The sequence below is a fragment of the Mercenaria mercenaria genome, chromosome 2 (assembly GCF_021730395.1).
Source record: "Mercenaria mercenaria strain notata chromosome 2, MADL_Memer_1, whole genome shotgun sequence".
NCBI classification, from domain to species: Eukaryota; Metazoa; Mollusca; class Bivalvia; order Venerida; family Veneridae; genus Mercenaria; species Mercenaria mercenaria.
Genome location: NC_069362.1, coordinates 98,371,620 through 98,387,108, shown reverse-complemented (window position 1 = coordinate 98,387,108; position 15,489 = coordinate 98,371,620). Strand labels below are relative to the sequence as shown.

General features: G+C 38.5%; 1 protein-coding gene across 1 annotated transcript; it reads left to right on the top strand.

The window, feature by feature from the left end:
- Positions 1-2,913: 2,913 nt before the first annotated feature.
- Positions 2,914-10,682, top strand: LOC128555295 (28S ribosomal protein S34, mitochondrial-like). Its single transcript, XM_053537344.1, has 2 exons — positions 2,914-3,161; positions 10,207-10,682. The coding sequence occupies exons 1-2, from the start codon at positions 2,982-2,984 to the stop codon at positions 10,564-10,566; spliced, it is 540 nt and encodes a 179-aa protein (XP_053393319.1). The 5' UTR covers positions 2,914-2,981; the 3' UTR covers positions 10,567-10,682.
- The last annotated feature ends 4,807 nt before the right edge of the window (positions 10,683-15,489 follow it).

Genomic DNA, 15,489 nt, shown 5'->3' with positions numbered 1-15,489 from the left:
TAGTACGGCAGAATATTGTATAATCGACAAATAGTCAAACTTGAGTGACTTGATAGAACTTTGAACATGTATACTTTAAATAAGTAAAAGAAGTACAGATGTTACGTTACAGTACGTCCTTCCAAGGACTCGAGTTAACTTGTGCAAAATTAAATCAGTTAATTTCAGTCCATTTGTATACATGTATTCAGTTAACTGGGTCTCACAATTTAGATTAGATATGGCTCAAATCGGAGTTTTAGGTGTTCCTATATTTGTAACCAGTAACCAGCCTTCTGTTATAGTAACTGAATGTCACAAGATTGTCACACATATTCTTGCTCATGTAATAATAAAAACTGCAGTGAAGAGTTACAGTCCTTCATAACTTTAATAAAGAGAACGTTACATACATTCGCAGACGTTGTTGTGATTAGAGTTATATAAGGATGTTGTCTTTCGTTACTTATGTTACTAAGGAAATGAAATCAAAATACATGTATATCAACAATTAAAAAAAAAGTTTCCTGGAGAAATATAGGGATGTAATTGAGGTACACTAACAGTTTAGAAAGAGATATAATGATATTTAGATTAGTTTGCATGACTTTCTCTTTCTAAAGAATGGATGCTAAGTATCAAAACTAGTGATGAAAAAAAAACAACATAAAAAGTATGGCCGTAAATCGTAGACTAAATCATTTTCATAAAAATATTTTGCTGTTTCAATCTCCGATATTTGTATTGTTTGATTTTAAGCAACATATTATACACTTATTGGATGGCTTGCTGATCAATTGTCACACGGGCCAAAGTTTGGTCTGTCCAAGTTTAAAACTGGGTCATATGGGGTCAAAAAAAAATGGTCAAATGAAAGGAAAAGCTTGTTAACAATCTTGAGGCCACGTTTATGATCCTATCTTCTTGAAACTTTGTCAGAATGTTCATCTTGATGATTTCTAGGACAAGTTAGAAACTGGGCTATGTGGGGTCAATTACTAGGTCACCCACTTAAATTAAAGGAAATGCTTGTTAACACTCTAGAGGCCATATCTTTGATCCTATCTTCATGAAACTTGGTAAGAATGTTTATGTTGATGATTCCTTTGCCAAGTCCGAAACTGGATCATGTGGTGTCAAAATATAGGTCACCACTCAAATCAAAGGGACACTGTAGAGGCCACATTTATTTCGGTCACATTTCATGCAACGTGTTCAGAATGTTTATCTTGATGCTTCCAATGCCAAGTGTAACAGGTGAGCGATATAGGGTCATCATGACTCTCCTGTATGTCCGCTCTGTATCTTTTAAACCCCTTGAAGGATTTTAATATGACTTGGATGTAATGTTCTCCTTATCAAGACAATGAGCAGAATTCAAAATTCACCCCTGCCAGCTTAAGGTCAAGGTCACAACTTAAATGTTTAATGGTTCTACCCAATACCATCAACTCTTTCACTATCCATAAAAGTGGCGGGGGATAGACTGCCTTGTTCAAATGGATTTACTAAGACTGGTCCTTTGGAGGGGCCACTACAGTCACAGTAAAAAATAGAAAACACTTTTAAATGACTTCTTTTCACGACCATTTGAAAGAGCATCACTAAATTTGATTTATAGCATCCTTGTACGATCCTCTCTCAATTTTACTCAAATGTTTCAGTGCTAAAATTAGAAGAAACCTTTTGATGACTTCTTATCATGAACCAGTCAATTGATCTTCTCGAAACTTGGTCTGTAGCATCTTTTTATGAGTTTCTCTCAATTTTATTCAAATTCCTAAAACACATATATTCATGTTCTTCTCATTATAACTGCTTGATGGATCATAATAAAACTTGGCCTGCTGCTTCTTTGTATGGACTTCTCTCTGTTTTCTTGGCCTCTTTAAGTACGTGCTACCAGAGCTAAAAATAGAAGAAGAAAAAACAACTTTAAATGACTCCTTCTGATATGAATCATCTGATGAATCTTCACTAAACTTGTTTTGAAGCATACCTGTATTGCCCTCTCTCAAGTTTATTCAAATGATTCCACTTGGCCCCTTTAAGGAGCTGCCAGAGCTGATTTAAGAAAAGCTTGAATTGACTTCTCCAAAACTGCTTGACTGATCATTACAAAACTTGTTAAGTCAAAAACCATTAAATAAATATGTAGCATTTTTTATGGACCTCTCCCTATTTGTTTAAATGGTTCCTCTTTGCGAGTTTTAGGGGCTGCCGCAGTAATAATACCAAACACTTTTTAGTAACTTAATGAACTGGTTATTAGATCTTCACCACTTTTAAGGTCACAGGACTTCGATCCTCTTTTGTAGACACTTAGTAAAAATTAGATTATGTATCAAGTACCTGTTGATTTATGAAAAAGAATGTTTAAACCACAGCCCCCATCTAACGGTATCCTTATGGTACGGCATTTATTTAGTAAGAAAAAATATTTTTTCTTGCCGTATCATAAGGATACTGTTAACTGGGGCCTGTGGGACACACCGCAATGGGAGTAGCCAGGAATCGAACCATGGCCCATCACCTCTGCAGGAAAGCATCTTAGCCCTCTTGACCACTGCATCTGCTTATGAAAATATTTTTTTGATATCATGAAAGCCACCATTATTTTTGCAAATACTTTAATGGAAACTTAAGTTCAGAGCAATTAAGAACAACTTATTTTCGTGTTAAGATATTTAGCTAGTCTTTATGACATTTTCCTGTTTTCATGAAATATTTTATTAGGCATAAAAAATATTGTTTCCGTTAACATGCTCAAAAAATTATGTTAGGTAGGTCGGTAATTTTTTTGTTTTGAACTGTTAAGTTGTTAACTAGTGTTAAGTAGTGGCAGTAATATTTGATTCGATTACGTCTAGCTGAAAATTCATGGCTTCAATTAGAGGATTATGTTCTATAGCAATTTTATTCTAATCAAATTGCACCAACTTGTTGTCCGTTATTAGTTTTCGCGAGAGTCAGTGAAATATTTTTCCTTGATATTTTTTAAAATGCCAATAAAATACATTGGAAGGGAAAGTCATTTTCATGGCAAATCAATTTTCGAAATAGCAAGGAATCTAAAAAACTTTGGAGAAGGTCGTTATGTGTACCGTGTGGCTTTCAGCAGTCGATATGAAGAGCCGTCTTTCTACAGACTTACGTCAGTTGTTCCGGACATGAATGCAAAGGTAGACTTTCGCACGAGTGTATAACAATGGAAGTGTAAAATTTATTTACTATTGAGGAAATCTATGGTGGCTGACTTCTGCCAGTGTCGTTCTGGCGCCCCCGCCATAAAGAAAGAATGACGTTTTCCTCTTTTGGCGTCGTCTCGTTCTGGCACCCTGCCATAACGAAAGAACGACGTCTTCCTCTTTTGGCGTTGTTTCTTTCACTCGTTCTGGTGCCCCTGCCAAAACGATATTACGAAGAATGCAATGCGACAGAACTAAAGAACGACTTTCAAAAATAACCACGTGCTCTAAACTGTTGCATGACGTCATCAGTTTCTCACGAGAGACTGTGCGAGATGTTTTGGTTTGATACTGGTTAGTTAACCAAATGGGGTTTCGCCATAACTTAATGGACGCGACCATCAGAAAATAGAAACCGCGTCAGTTAAGTTATGGTAGCATTGTAACTGTGGGAAACTTACCAGGTGGAATCAGTCTGTACTTTATGCTGTTCGGGACAATAGCCAAATAATATTGACTAGCAACACCAGCAATGTCTTTTCGTGCTGCCCACGCAAAGGGAAATCACTCTTGCTGTGTTCCGGGTTCAGGCTATTGCCCTGTAGGCCGTACCAGACCGTACGCGGGCACTACACTCCTCCCCGTCCTATTGAAAGGAGTTAGTCCCTACACCATGGAAGTAGATCATGGTGTCTTAGACCATAGAAGTATACCATGGTCTCTTGCTCATAAATATGAGATGTTCCTGGGTTTAACCAGTACTAGTATTGTGTCACTTCAGCCACAATACCACCGCTACCGGCGACCATGGATCTCCGCATCCATAGTGCACCGGGATCAGCCCCTATGGCTTAAACAGACTCAGTTCTTCCAAAGATAGTCAATGCTATCAAAAGAACTGTCCCTACTCTTAAGAATGGTCAGCAGCCCAACACTTACCATAAAACAACCTTTAGGCAAACAGGCGGCTGACCCTTACCTCACTCAGTTGCCTCTGCCTAACAGAGGAGGGTGGGGGGGGGTGCTAGGTAACCTTAGTCCTTACTGTTAGTTCAAACAGAGCTCAAGTCTCCTCTGTGACAGGGCCTTGCGGTGCCTGCCCTATCCTAGTAAAACTGTGTGAGGCCATACTTTCCTCGTCTGGGGTCTCTTGGACGAGGCTTCATCGTACTAATCTGTTTCAGAGTCCAATGTCTCAAAGAGGGAAGGCTATGATGGAGTTCAGTAGCTTCCTCCTTCAGATTTTTCAGCATACCAAGATGTATGCCTTCTTGACCTTAGTCACACTAACATAAAACACAATCTAACAGAAGAAATTGTTCCTTGTTTCACCGATTTGACTCAGCCGCTTGACTGGCACAAAACAGATCGGACCATGCCTGATCTGTCCTACCTCGTTACCAATCCAAAACAAACAGCAATCTCTAATCCTGTTTCAACACTTTACTCAGCTCCACTGAGAACCACCAACTATACAGTCCAGTTTTATCCTTCAGAGCTCCTAGATCCGGCACTGAGATGGAATTCTGAAGGCTAGACCCCAGACCCTTTGTAGAGTCAGAGGTACCTGTCGCACCCTTAAGCACGGCAAGTCTTTAGTTTGTCCTTTCCGGAGGAAAGGACCTTAGACTGTGAACTTGGTTGTCCTACAGTAGGCACTGAACCTGACTGTCCAGACGTGACTGTATTACCGAGGCTCTAAACAGCCTAGGTCTCAACCTTCCTTGTGGTCCATGTTCATGCTTACAACAGCATCCTTAAACATATCTACCATAAAGGAGCTTACTAACTCCCTCGGAGTAGTCTAAATCTATACCAGCACAAAAAATTACTTCATCTGGTAGGCTACTTTTCCCAGAAGGGTCATCCCGCATCTGAGACTACTATTGCAAGGACTGGCTTGCCACTCTTACCCTCGGTGTCATCTGTGGTTCCATCCTGATACCCGTAGACAGTCGTACCCATGCCAATGTTGGTCTCAGGTTCCCCAGATGCTCTGTGATGTAAACTCCAGGTAACCTCTTTACCAACGGCACTGCGTCGTCTACATCAAGAAACCCGTAGACAGTCGTACCCATGCCCTTGTTGGTCCTAGTTCCCTCAAACGCTCTATGATGGAAGCTTCGGTGTCCCCTATGACCAACGGCACTGCGTCGTCTACAAGGTTAAAGGACCCCAACTTCCGTTGTCTTCTTAACAGTAATTACACCTGCCACAAGGTAACTGCTCCAGTCGTGTCTCAGCAAGATACTCATTGCAATGCCTTCAACCGGCATTCAAGACATTGCCTTAGCTTTATCATGCTCACGACCTACCCTGTGCTGCAGCACAATATTCAACCGAGACAGCTCCTCCGGCCACCGTCTCACCAGTTAACCTTGAGGCTCTTGGAACCCCATGAATCACCTTAAACTTAAGTGGTCATTCCGTACAATACAGTTTACCAAATAAGAACATAACTACCATAACTACCATATGCAATGACCTTCTCCTTGCCGACCTGGACCTATGGTACCCATGCACTGATCTATTTATTCCATGCATTGGTGTAAAGCATAAACTCATCCATCCACATCAGCAAGGCTAACCCAGGCGGTTGCATCAGAGCCTCTTATCAAAACTTCAAAAGCTCTGACCCACTCTCCCCGCCACACAAACCGAAGTTTGCCTGTCAAAGCATAAAACAGATTTTGCTTTTATAAAGCCTCTATGGTAGTTCACCAGATTCACCTCTACTGGATCTGACTGTCATGACTTCTTCAAATTTAAGCTCTAATTGCTTAAGTACCTCCATGACAGTCCTATTATCTGGTGCCCCTTGTGTGCTACCGGCCATTTCTCCCACTGCAAAAATACGTTCCTCCTCTTCGCACCATTCCTCCTCTTCGAACGGCTTAGGTTGGTGCTTTGACATACCAAATATAGCCATGTGTGCCTGTTGGTATTTACGGACTACCTGCTTGGCCTGTTGGATACTCATAGGATCAAGCATAAACACATGATGGCCTGCATCCTTATCTAACAGGCCCTGACAGAAACGACTTACGACTTGATTAGTCACAAATGAATCTGGCAGGCCTCTGAACGCTCTTTCTGCAAGTGTCAAAAGCCGGTCTGCAAAATCATCTAATGACTCGCCCTCTTCCTGGCAAGCCTGTTGAAATTGCAATTGAGCCGCAGCTGGCAACTCGTGCTCACCAAACCGTGCCTCAAGCTTACTGTGTAAACCCTGGTAAGAGTTCACCTCACCACTATCATGTATCAGTACATAATAGTCCATAGCTTCGCCAGTAAGACACCAGCACAAGCCCTCAAATTTCTCAGCATCTGACCATCCGCATGTCTCAGCATATCTGGAAAACTTTAAATCAAAAGCTTCCCAGCTGCCCTTACCATCAAATGCCAAATGCTTATGCAAAGAACTTAATTTCTTTGCCAGCTGACTATAGTCGGCTCCCACTCCCCCATCTGATGATGGTCTACTTGCATTGGCATTACTATCATCACCAAAAGGAGTGCTACCTTCACCAAGGTTGAAATTCAGTTTCGTTTCTGGTAACGATACCTTATTCCTGCCCGATGCTGGTGTCCCAAGGAATTCAGCTGGAGTTTTCAATAATGGCCCGTGCATACCAGAAGATACAGCATGCATTCTGGGTCTAGGGGTGATCAAGTCCCCAGGCCTAGCTAGAGTATTTCCGGTCTTAACATGTGACCAAGCACAGGGCTCTTTTCTAGCCTCTAGCTCCTTGTCACTGTCCTGAAGTGGCCATAGTTTATTCTGGGTAAAATCAATTCGACCCAGCTCAGACTCTGTAAATTTCTTACGACACAACACGGACAAGACTTCCGGGGTTATGTTCCCCGTTGCCTCACGCACCAACAAAATTGCACTGGCAATTTTTGTATTAATTCCAGGTATCATTCTCAATTGCTCAAGGGTAGCAAAATTAATTGAAACCACTTGTGCACTAATACCAGATGTAACTGACTTACCTTCTGGACTCTTTTGTTGTGACATCTTTGATAAAAATCAAAATAACAACAACAAAATCAGAAATAAATTTAATTATTTCAATTCCAGAATGATCAAAAAAAAAATTCTTTTAAGGATCCTAAAGCTTCAACAAAGGTAAACTACAATGCCAACTATAGGGATTTCCGATGGTATAAGTCCCAACAAACTGTCTGAAAATGTCGAATAATTTTTCAATTATTTAACCTATAACACTTAAATAAGTGTTTTAGACCAAGAACGTAATCGACTAAATTCAATTACGCCTCACCCTGTCCCTTTTCCAACACAAGTCACAACTGCTTTTAGACTGGCAAGTTGGCCAAGCCTAAAAATAGAAGTTCGGTAGCGATTTATTGGTCGGCGAAATAAGGGCTCAAAATGAACCGCTGCCACCAATATTGTAACTGTGGGAAACTTACCAGGTGGAATCAGTCTGTACTTTATGCTGTTCGGGACAATAGCCAAATAATATTGACTAGCAACACCAGCAATGTCTTTTCGTGCTGCCCGCACAAAGGGAAATCACTCTTGCTGTGTTCCGGGTTCAGGTTATCGCCCCGTAGGCCGTACCAGACCGTACGCGGGCACTACACTAGCCAGAACTAACATTTTAAGAGAGTAATGAGACATTTTCTGCTGTTTTCAGAGACTTTTATCCATCGTCACAACAATAACAAAAATTACAGTGCCAGGATATAATACACAAACCAGTCACATTATACGAGGCCTCCGTTGTGGAGTGGTTAAAGTGATATGGGTTCAAGCCTCACTCGCGCATTGAATTCTTCATGTGAGGAAGTCATCCGGCTTGCTTAAACTTTAAAGAAGTTTGGTGGTTCTACTGAGGTGAAATAATGCATGGAGGGGCATCTTGGGTCTAATCCTCCACCATCAAAGCTGGAAAGTCACCGTATGACCTTCAGTTGTGTCAATGCGCTGTTATCCTCAATGGACCTGTATCGGTGACTGCCCTGTCATATAAATGTTTTTCTCTATAAATCAACCATGTTACCCTAAATATTTTAACTACATGTATGTCACTAGGTTAAAGCAGGGGAATGTTCCATAATTAAAAAATTGTTGCCCTTTTTTACTTGTTCACAAGTGCTTAGGTTAGGCTATTGTGAACACTCGCTGTCAGGCGTCCCTCTATCCATCCAGTGCCCTTCCGTCAACACTTCTTCAAACAACATCTCTGAAACCATGTGATAGAAGTTGATGAAACTTGGACTGGATGTTCCTTGGGTGGTCTTCTTTCAAAGTTGTTCGAACTGTTCCGCTTGGTTGCACATAGGGGTCGCCACAGCTAAAAATAGAAAAATCTTCAAATGACATCTCGTCCAAAACCGCTAGTCCAACTTTGACTTAATCTCACACAAATAGTCATTATAAATGTAACTGTCTTTCCAAGATTGTTCAGATTATTCCAGTTTGTCTCAAACATGGCTGCCAGGGGGCATGTTCACATAAAAATTTTCTATATGTATATATTGGGAACTTTTAAAATCTTTTTTGTATGAAACTGCTGGCTAAATTATTTAAAAATAAATTTTCACACAAATTGTCTTTACGTAACCCTATACCATGATCATATTAATCTAATTAATCAAAAACATGGCCACCGGAGTGTGGTCACTTTACTGGGGCTATATGTATATAGTGGAAACTTTATTGTATGAAACTGCTGGCCCAATTTTAAAATAATTTCACACACAGAGTGACCTTCTATCAAAACTGTTCAAATTATTCTGATCTGTCGAAAAAGCATGGCTGCCAGGGGGTTTGGTCACTTTTCCCTTTATGTATAGTCTAGAGTGAAAACTTTAAAAAATTTCCTGTATGTAACTGCTGGCCCAATTTTAAAATAATCGCATACAAATGGTCGTTGTGTGACCTTCTGCCAAGTAGTACAGATTATTCCAGTTTTTCAAAAAACATGGCAGCCAGGGAATGTGGTCATTTTGGTGGAGTGACGTTTTGGCCACGGACGTTTTGGCCAAAACATCCTAGCCTCATTATCCTAAGCCAAAAGGCAAAAGATCCTAGGCAAAAACATCCCCTGGCCGAAACGTCCTACATTTGGTTGTTTTTCCCTATAATTATGTATATACAAGAAACTTCAGAACTCTTCTTGTATGAACTGCTGACCCAATTTCAGAATGATTTTACACAAATGGTTCTTGTGTGACCACTTACCAAGATTGTTAAGATTATTCTGATTCATCAAAAAGATGGCCATTAGTGGACATGGTCAGTTTTCTTTATCATGTACAAATCAAATGTATATATAGTGAAAACTTTAAAAAAAATTCCCTTCAGAAACAGCGGGCTCAATTTTAAAATAATTCCACACATATTTCCCTTTGATGTCCCTCTACCAAGACTGTTCAAATTATTCTGATTTGACCAAAAACATGTACACCATGGGGCGTTGTCGGTCAGTTGAAGCAATGCAAACAAACATTTGATTGTAAATGATATCAAAGAAGAAAACTAGATAATTTAGTATGCCAAAACTCAGTTTTTCTCCAATTGGACTTTGCTACTATTTAAATACCATATTAAAGTGGTCAGTGAAATATTGTTCAACTGTTTAAAGTTGAAAAGGCTTACATAGCTTAGCATTGTGAAATGATTCATATTTATGGGTGTCTATTTTTTTCTAGGATTTTATGGTTGCACCAATCAACATAACTTAATCCTTAAAAAAAGTTATGATGCTGGGCATGATTGATTCTGCCTTTGGGACCAGTGTAGATCATGATCTGCACTGTTCGCAATTCAGTAAGCACCCCTTTTGAAAGTTAATGGTACTGATCAAATTGAATGGTGGATAAGTTCATTATAGAAATTTAGCAGGGTAAGGGTTAATCCCAATGAACGTTATGAAATTCCCATTCCTTTTACGCTTGAAAGTTGAAATCTCTACAAAATGTATAGATGCCATTTGGCCTAAACAAAGCAATTAAATGATTTTGCAGTATAAGGAGTGAATAAAATATCTGTTGCTCTGTTTTGCAGGGATATTGCAAAGGAACAGCTGTTGGTGAAAAGATTTTCCGTGGTAGAAACATGGGCATATGCAAGATAGAATCTGGAATGAAACATGATTGGCGTCTCATTCCCAAGGACCAAGAACAAAACTGGCTTGATGCTGTGAAAAATTGTAAAGTTAAACCTGCAACAGTTGTTAAAAGCACCAGTAGACTTCCCCCTCTCATGGAGAAGATATTTCATGATGAAAGACTAGCGTACAGTTTACCAGTAGATGACAAAACATTTATTTGTGACGTAAAGATTAACTATCTCAATTTTAATAATGTTGTTCTGGACAAGGATTTAGAAAATACGAATAAAGGTGTTGAGAATGATACTAAATAGGTCATACAGTAATAAGAATATTGTAAATTTTTGAGCAGATTTTAACATCTTTATAATTTATGTAATTGTACATGTAGTACAATTTGATATTTATCATATTAAAATTATCAGATTTACGATGCTGTTATTTCTTTTAGTATCCAACATTTCGGAATAATTGTCTTATATAAAATATACTGATGGACTGCTTTTAGATCAACTATTTGAAAGTATTCTTGTAGTTATTTGTCAGTGTTGCACACTGATTCATGCATGCAGATCTCTTAAACCACTAGATCAAATTAATGCTTTCAAACTTCACAACACATCATTAGATGACCTCACTGGACAAGTAATTTGTTGAATGGATGCCCGTTTTAGCTCACCTGTCACGTAGCAACAAGGTGAGCTTTTGTGATCGCCCTTTGTCGTCCATCCATCAACAATTTCTTGTGAACACGATAGAGACCACATTTTGCAATCGATTTTAATCGAACTTGCTCTCAACTTGTATTGGCATGATATCTTGGTTCCTTTGGAAAACTGGCCATATCCCATCATGGGTGCCAGAGTTATGGCCGGCCCCCTTAAAGGGCCACAATTTGCTATTTTGGCCTGTGAACACAATAGAGACCACATTTTGCAACCCATTTTAATCAAACTTGCACCCAACTTGTATTGGCATAATATCTTGGTTCTTTTTGAAAACTGGCCAGATCCCATCATGTGATCGAGAGTTATGGCCCCTTAAAGGGCCAAAATTTGCTATTTTGGCTTTTGAACCATATAGAGACTTCATTTATGGTTTGTTTGATACAAACTAGCAGAATATTTTTAACAACAATAGATTTTGTATTCCATGATAAATCCATCAGATCCAATCATAGGTTCCAGAGTTACGGCCCCTGATTGACCCATGAAAGAGCCAAAATTTGTTAATGTTTACCTTGTGAACATGATAGAAGTGGCATTTTTTTACATATGATTTTAACCACACATACACACAACTTAAGTCACAAAAAGATCTCGGTTCCTTTTGAAAACTGGCTAGATTCCGTCATGGGTTCTAGAGTTACTGCCCCTGAAAGGGGCAAAATTTTCTATTTTGGCCCTTTCAGCCATATAGAGGTTTCATTTATGCAAACTTGATACAAACTTGCACAGAATGATTATCTTCATGATCTCTAGGCCAGGTTTTAAACTGGGTCATGTTGGTCAAAAACTAGGTCACCAGGTCAAATCAAAGAAAAAGCTTGTCTAGGGCTTTTGTTTCAACTAGAATCACTAAACTCCACATGCTTATTAACACATGACCTTTGCACACATGGTATTATCTCCCTTGACCTAGTAAAAGCAGAGTTTTTCCCCTTCATTTGGTAAAATATAGGGATTTTTAAGTAACCTATTAATGGATCTTAATAAAACTTTACACAAATGTAGATCACTATAGAGTGATGGTGCACATGCAACTTTTGTCAGGATCATTCAGTAACCAGAGTTATTGCCCTTTGTTTTACAATCCATAAATTCCTGCATAAAAAGCAATACGCTGATGGATCTTCATGAAATTTAATACAGTTTTAGGTCACTGTAAAGTTGTAGTGTATGCACATCTTTCATCAGGATCTCTTAAATAACTGCAGAGTAATTGCCGTTAAATTGTTTTAAAAATGTATAAATTTCCACAAAAGTTAGAACTCCATTGATGGATTCTCATAAAATTAAACATAAATATAGATCACTAAACCAAATAATCCCACTATCATTATGTCTCCCCTACAACCTCTCTCCTTATTTTGGGAGTATTATTATTTTCACTCTGTTCATCTGGCTCTGTCCATCAGTGTATTCAGTATGAACTAGTAGTGCAAAGGATAATATATTGCCACCAACAAGTGATGTTGTTTCATTTTGCAAGGGAAGCTGTGAAAGAAGTAATGCAATTAGATTTGAAAAGGAAAAGATTAACGTTAAGAACTTTTTAACTGGATATAAGTTTACCCCTGTTAAACACCATTAAACCAAATGCTGCTTCTATACAATTTATCTTTCATGATATATGAAGTGTAAGAGGATTCTTGAACTGGTCTCTGTAAATAAAATGATTATACATGATAAAACATTGACATTTTATTGAATCCAGATTACATATACATATATTGGGGAGAAATTATGGGGCTGACTACTGATCAAAACTACAAACTTAGCATTTCAAGAGTAGCTGATGGGTTGTTACTATTGACTTTACACAAACACACCTGACTGCAGAAGTCACTAGATTAAATAGCTGGAAACATTTCTAGGTCTACAATATCTTTGAAATTTTGGTTAAAGTTTTGCATGTAACTTGTTTTCTCAAAAACTATTAGGCCAAAATGCATTCAGGCTTCACACATATCTTCGGCATCATGAGATGATCTCAACGGGAAAGTTTCATGTTTTTATTTTGTCGAATTTATGCCGTTTTTATCATAGAATCTATGTGAAAGTTTTGGCACATCTTTGGCATTATGAGTTGATTTCAATCGCAAGTTTCATAACTCTTCTGTGATGGCAAAATAATGCCTCTTTTTCAAATAATTTTATATACCCTCAACTCAAGGGAAACAACCTGTTTACAGATGATCATTGTAGAACGAACACTTTATCCATGATCTTTCAGTACAATGGAAAGTGTTTTATCAATATAACAGGTTACGAATGTCATGCATCTAACAGTAGTAACAACCACCACTTTTTAGCTCACCTCGACCAGAGGTTTAAGGATGGATCGTCACCAAACGTGGTCTGTAGCATTCTTTTGAGGTCCGCTCCCAAGTTTATACAAATGGTTCTGCTTGACTGATTTCATGGGCTGCAAGTATCAAAAAAGAAAAAACCTTTTAAAGGACTTCTTCTCATGAAGCATGCGATGTATCATCACCAAACCTGATCTGTTGTGTCCTTGGAAGGTCCTCTCTCAAGTTTGTTCAAATGGTTTGGCTTGACTGATTTAAGGGTTTGCTAGAACTAAACCAACTTCCTCTTGAACTGCTTGATGAATCATCAACAAACTTTATAAGGTTTTCCCTCAAAATTATTAAAATGGTTTCGATTGACTGATTTTAGGGGTTGCAAGAGCTTCGAATACAAAACCGTTTATAAGAATTACAGTTGCTACCATACATGATTCAATGTGTCATAAATTTATTCAAGGTCAAATTGTCACTTTCAGTTGAGCGACTAAAGGCCACTTTGGCCCTCTTGTTTGTTTGTTATTTCAATTTTCTTAAAGACTAAATTCATGGTTTTGGACTCCGGTATGTGTAAGAATGACAAACTGTTTTTGAACATGAAATCTACTGATATTTTATGGGGAGTTAGTCATGTCCTAGATTTTGACACATAATAACTTCTTAAGGATATTTGTGCAAAAGTGTTTGCTGCTGATTGCATTAATTCCTCTGCAAGCACATGTCTTTTTCATCTGTTTCAAAAGATCTGCCTAAATTTTATAGATAGATTATGAAGCTGTTAAAAAATAGAAATGAACTTTGGCCTCATTCAATTTACATGGTACTTTCATGTTGGAAAACAGTATACAGTTTTGAATGTGCTCCATTTTTAGCTTACCTGAATCAAAGTCCAGGGTGAGCTATAAGGATAGACATATGGATAGCATGTCGGTCATGCACAATATTCACAAGTTAAAGCATAGCAAAATGTTCCTTCTAGGGCACATCTGTATAAATATATAATGACATCTTGTAAAATTGTGGTTGCAATGTCTGTTTTAAATATTGGTCATCAGTGTGTGGAACCCCAGGATCGGACACAAGGACAAGACCATTCTACCTTATTGACATTCCGTATCCCCCCGTTTAAGCCCTCCCCCCACACGGTGGTGGTACATTTTGCACCAAGGGTGCGTTTATTTTTGTACCAAAATAAAATAAAAAGAGATCCCAAAAATTTTGAAAAAGAACTATGTTGTTTTCTACTGCCTAAAAAATGTCAAGTCCGCTATTTCCAAAGAATTTATGCTAACATAATTTGTTATATCCGTTACCACTTTCAGTTGAGTAAATACGGCAATAAAGAAACACTGGCTATACACGTTGACCCGGTCAGTCCATGTCCACATGTAGTGTACCATTCGATGCGTGAATTTGTTGCACACAATTAGAGGGTCGCAATGGGGTTTGTTTTCACATATTGACCATTCATTCGAAGGTAACGACGTATGTTAACCTTTGTGACAAATAAGATGTTTGACATGTTTCAACAAAGCCACTTTTCCATCCTCGGGTTTAGTAATATGTAATCCGCGGAGCACGTTCAGTCAGAGAGTCGCCTCAATTAGGACAGACTAATTTTAACGTCAGGTTATTTCTAAGGTCACGGAGTTTGACTGGCCAGCTTGTAATGACAACAGCTTTCGAGGTCAGTCGCTCAGTTAAGTGTGACTTACCAATTCTAAGTGTGCCTTCTCAAGAGAAGGAACAATAAACATTTTCTTTTTTTGAAACTACTGGTCAGAATTACACAAAACTTGGTCTGTAGCATCCTGGCAAGATCCTTTCTCAAGCCATTCAGATGTTTTTACTTAACCGTTTTAGAGGCCTTTAAAGCTGAAATTAATAAAACCTTTAAACAACTTCTTCTCATGAACTGATCAGCCTCTATAATTTAACTTTTGTCAGAATGCTTGCCATGATAAAATCTAGGTCAAGCTTGAAGCTGTGTTATCTGAGGTTAAAGCTAGCTCACCTGGACATACCATGGGAGATACCCTTTAACACATTGAAGGCCATTTGTTTACCAGATCTTTATGAAAGGTTACCAGAACCTTTGTATAGATTCTAGGTGAAGAATGGACTTGTGTTATGTAAGATAAAAAAAAAATAGGTCACCAGATCAAATAATAGGAAAATCTTGTTAAATCAATATGTAACATTTTTATCT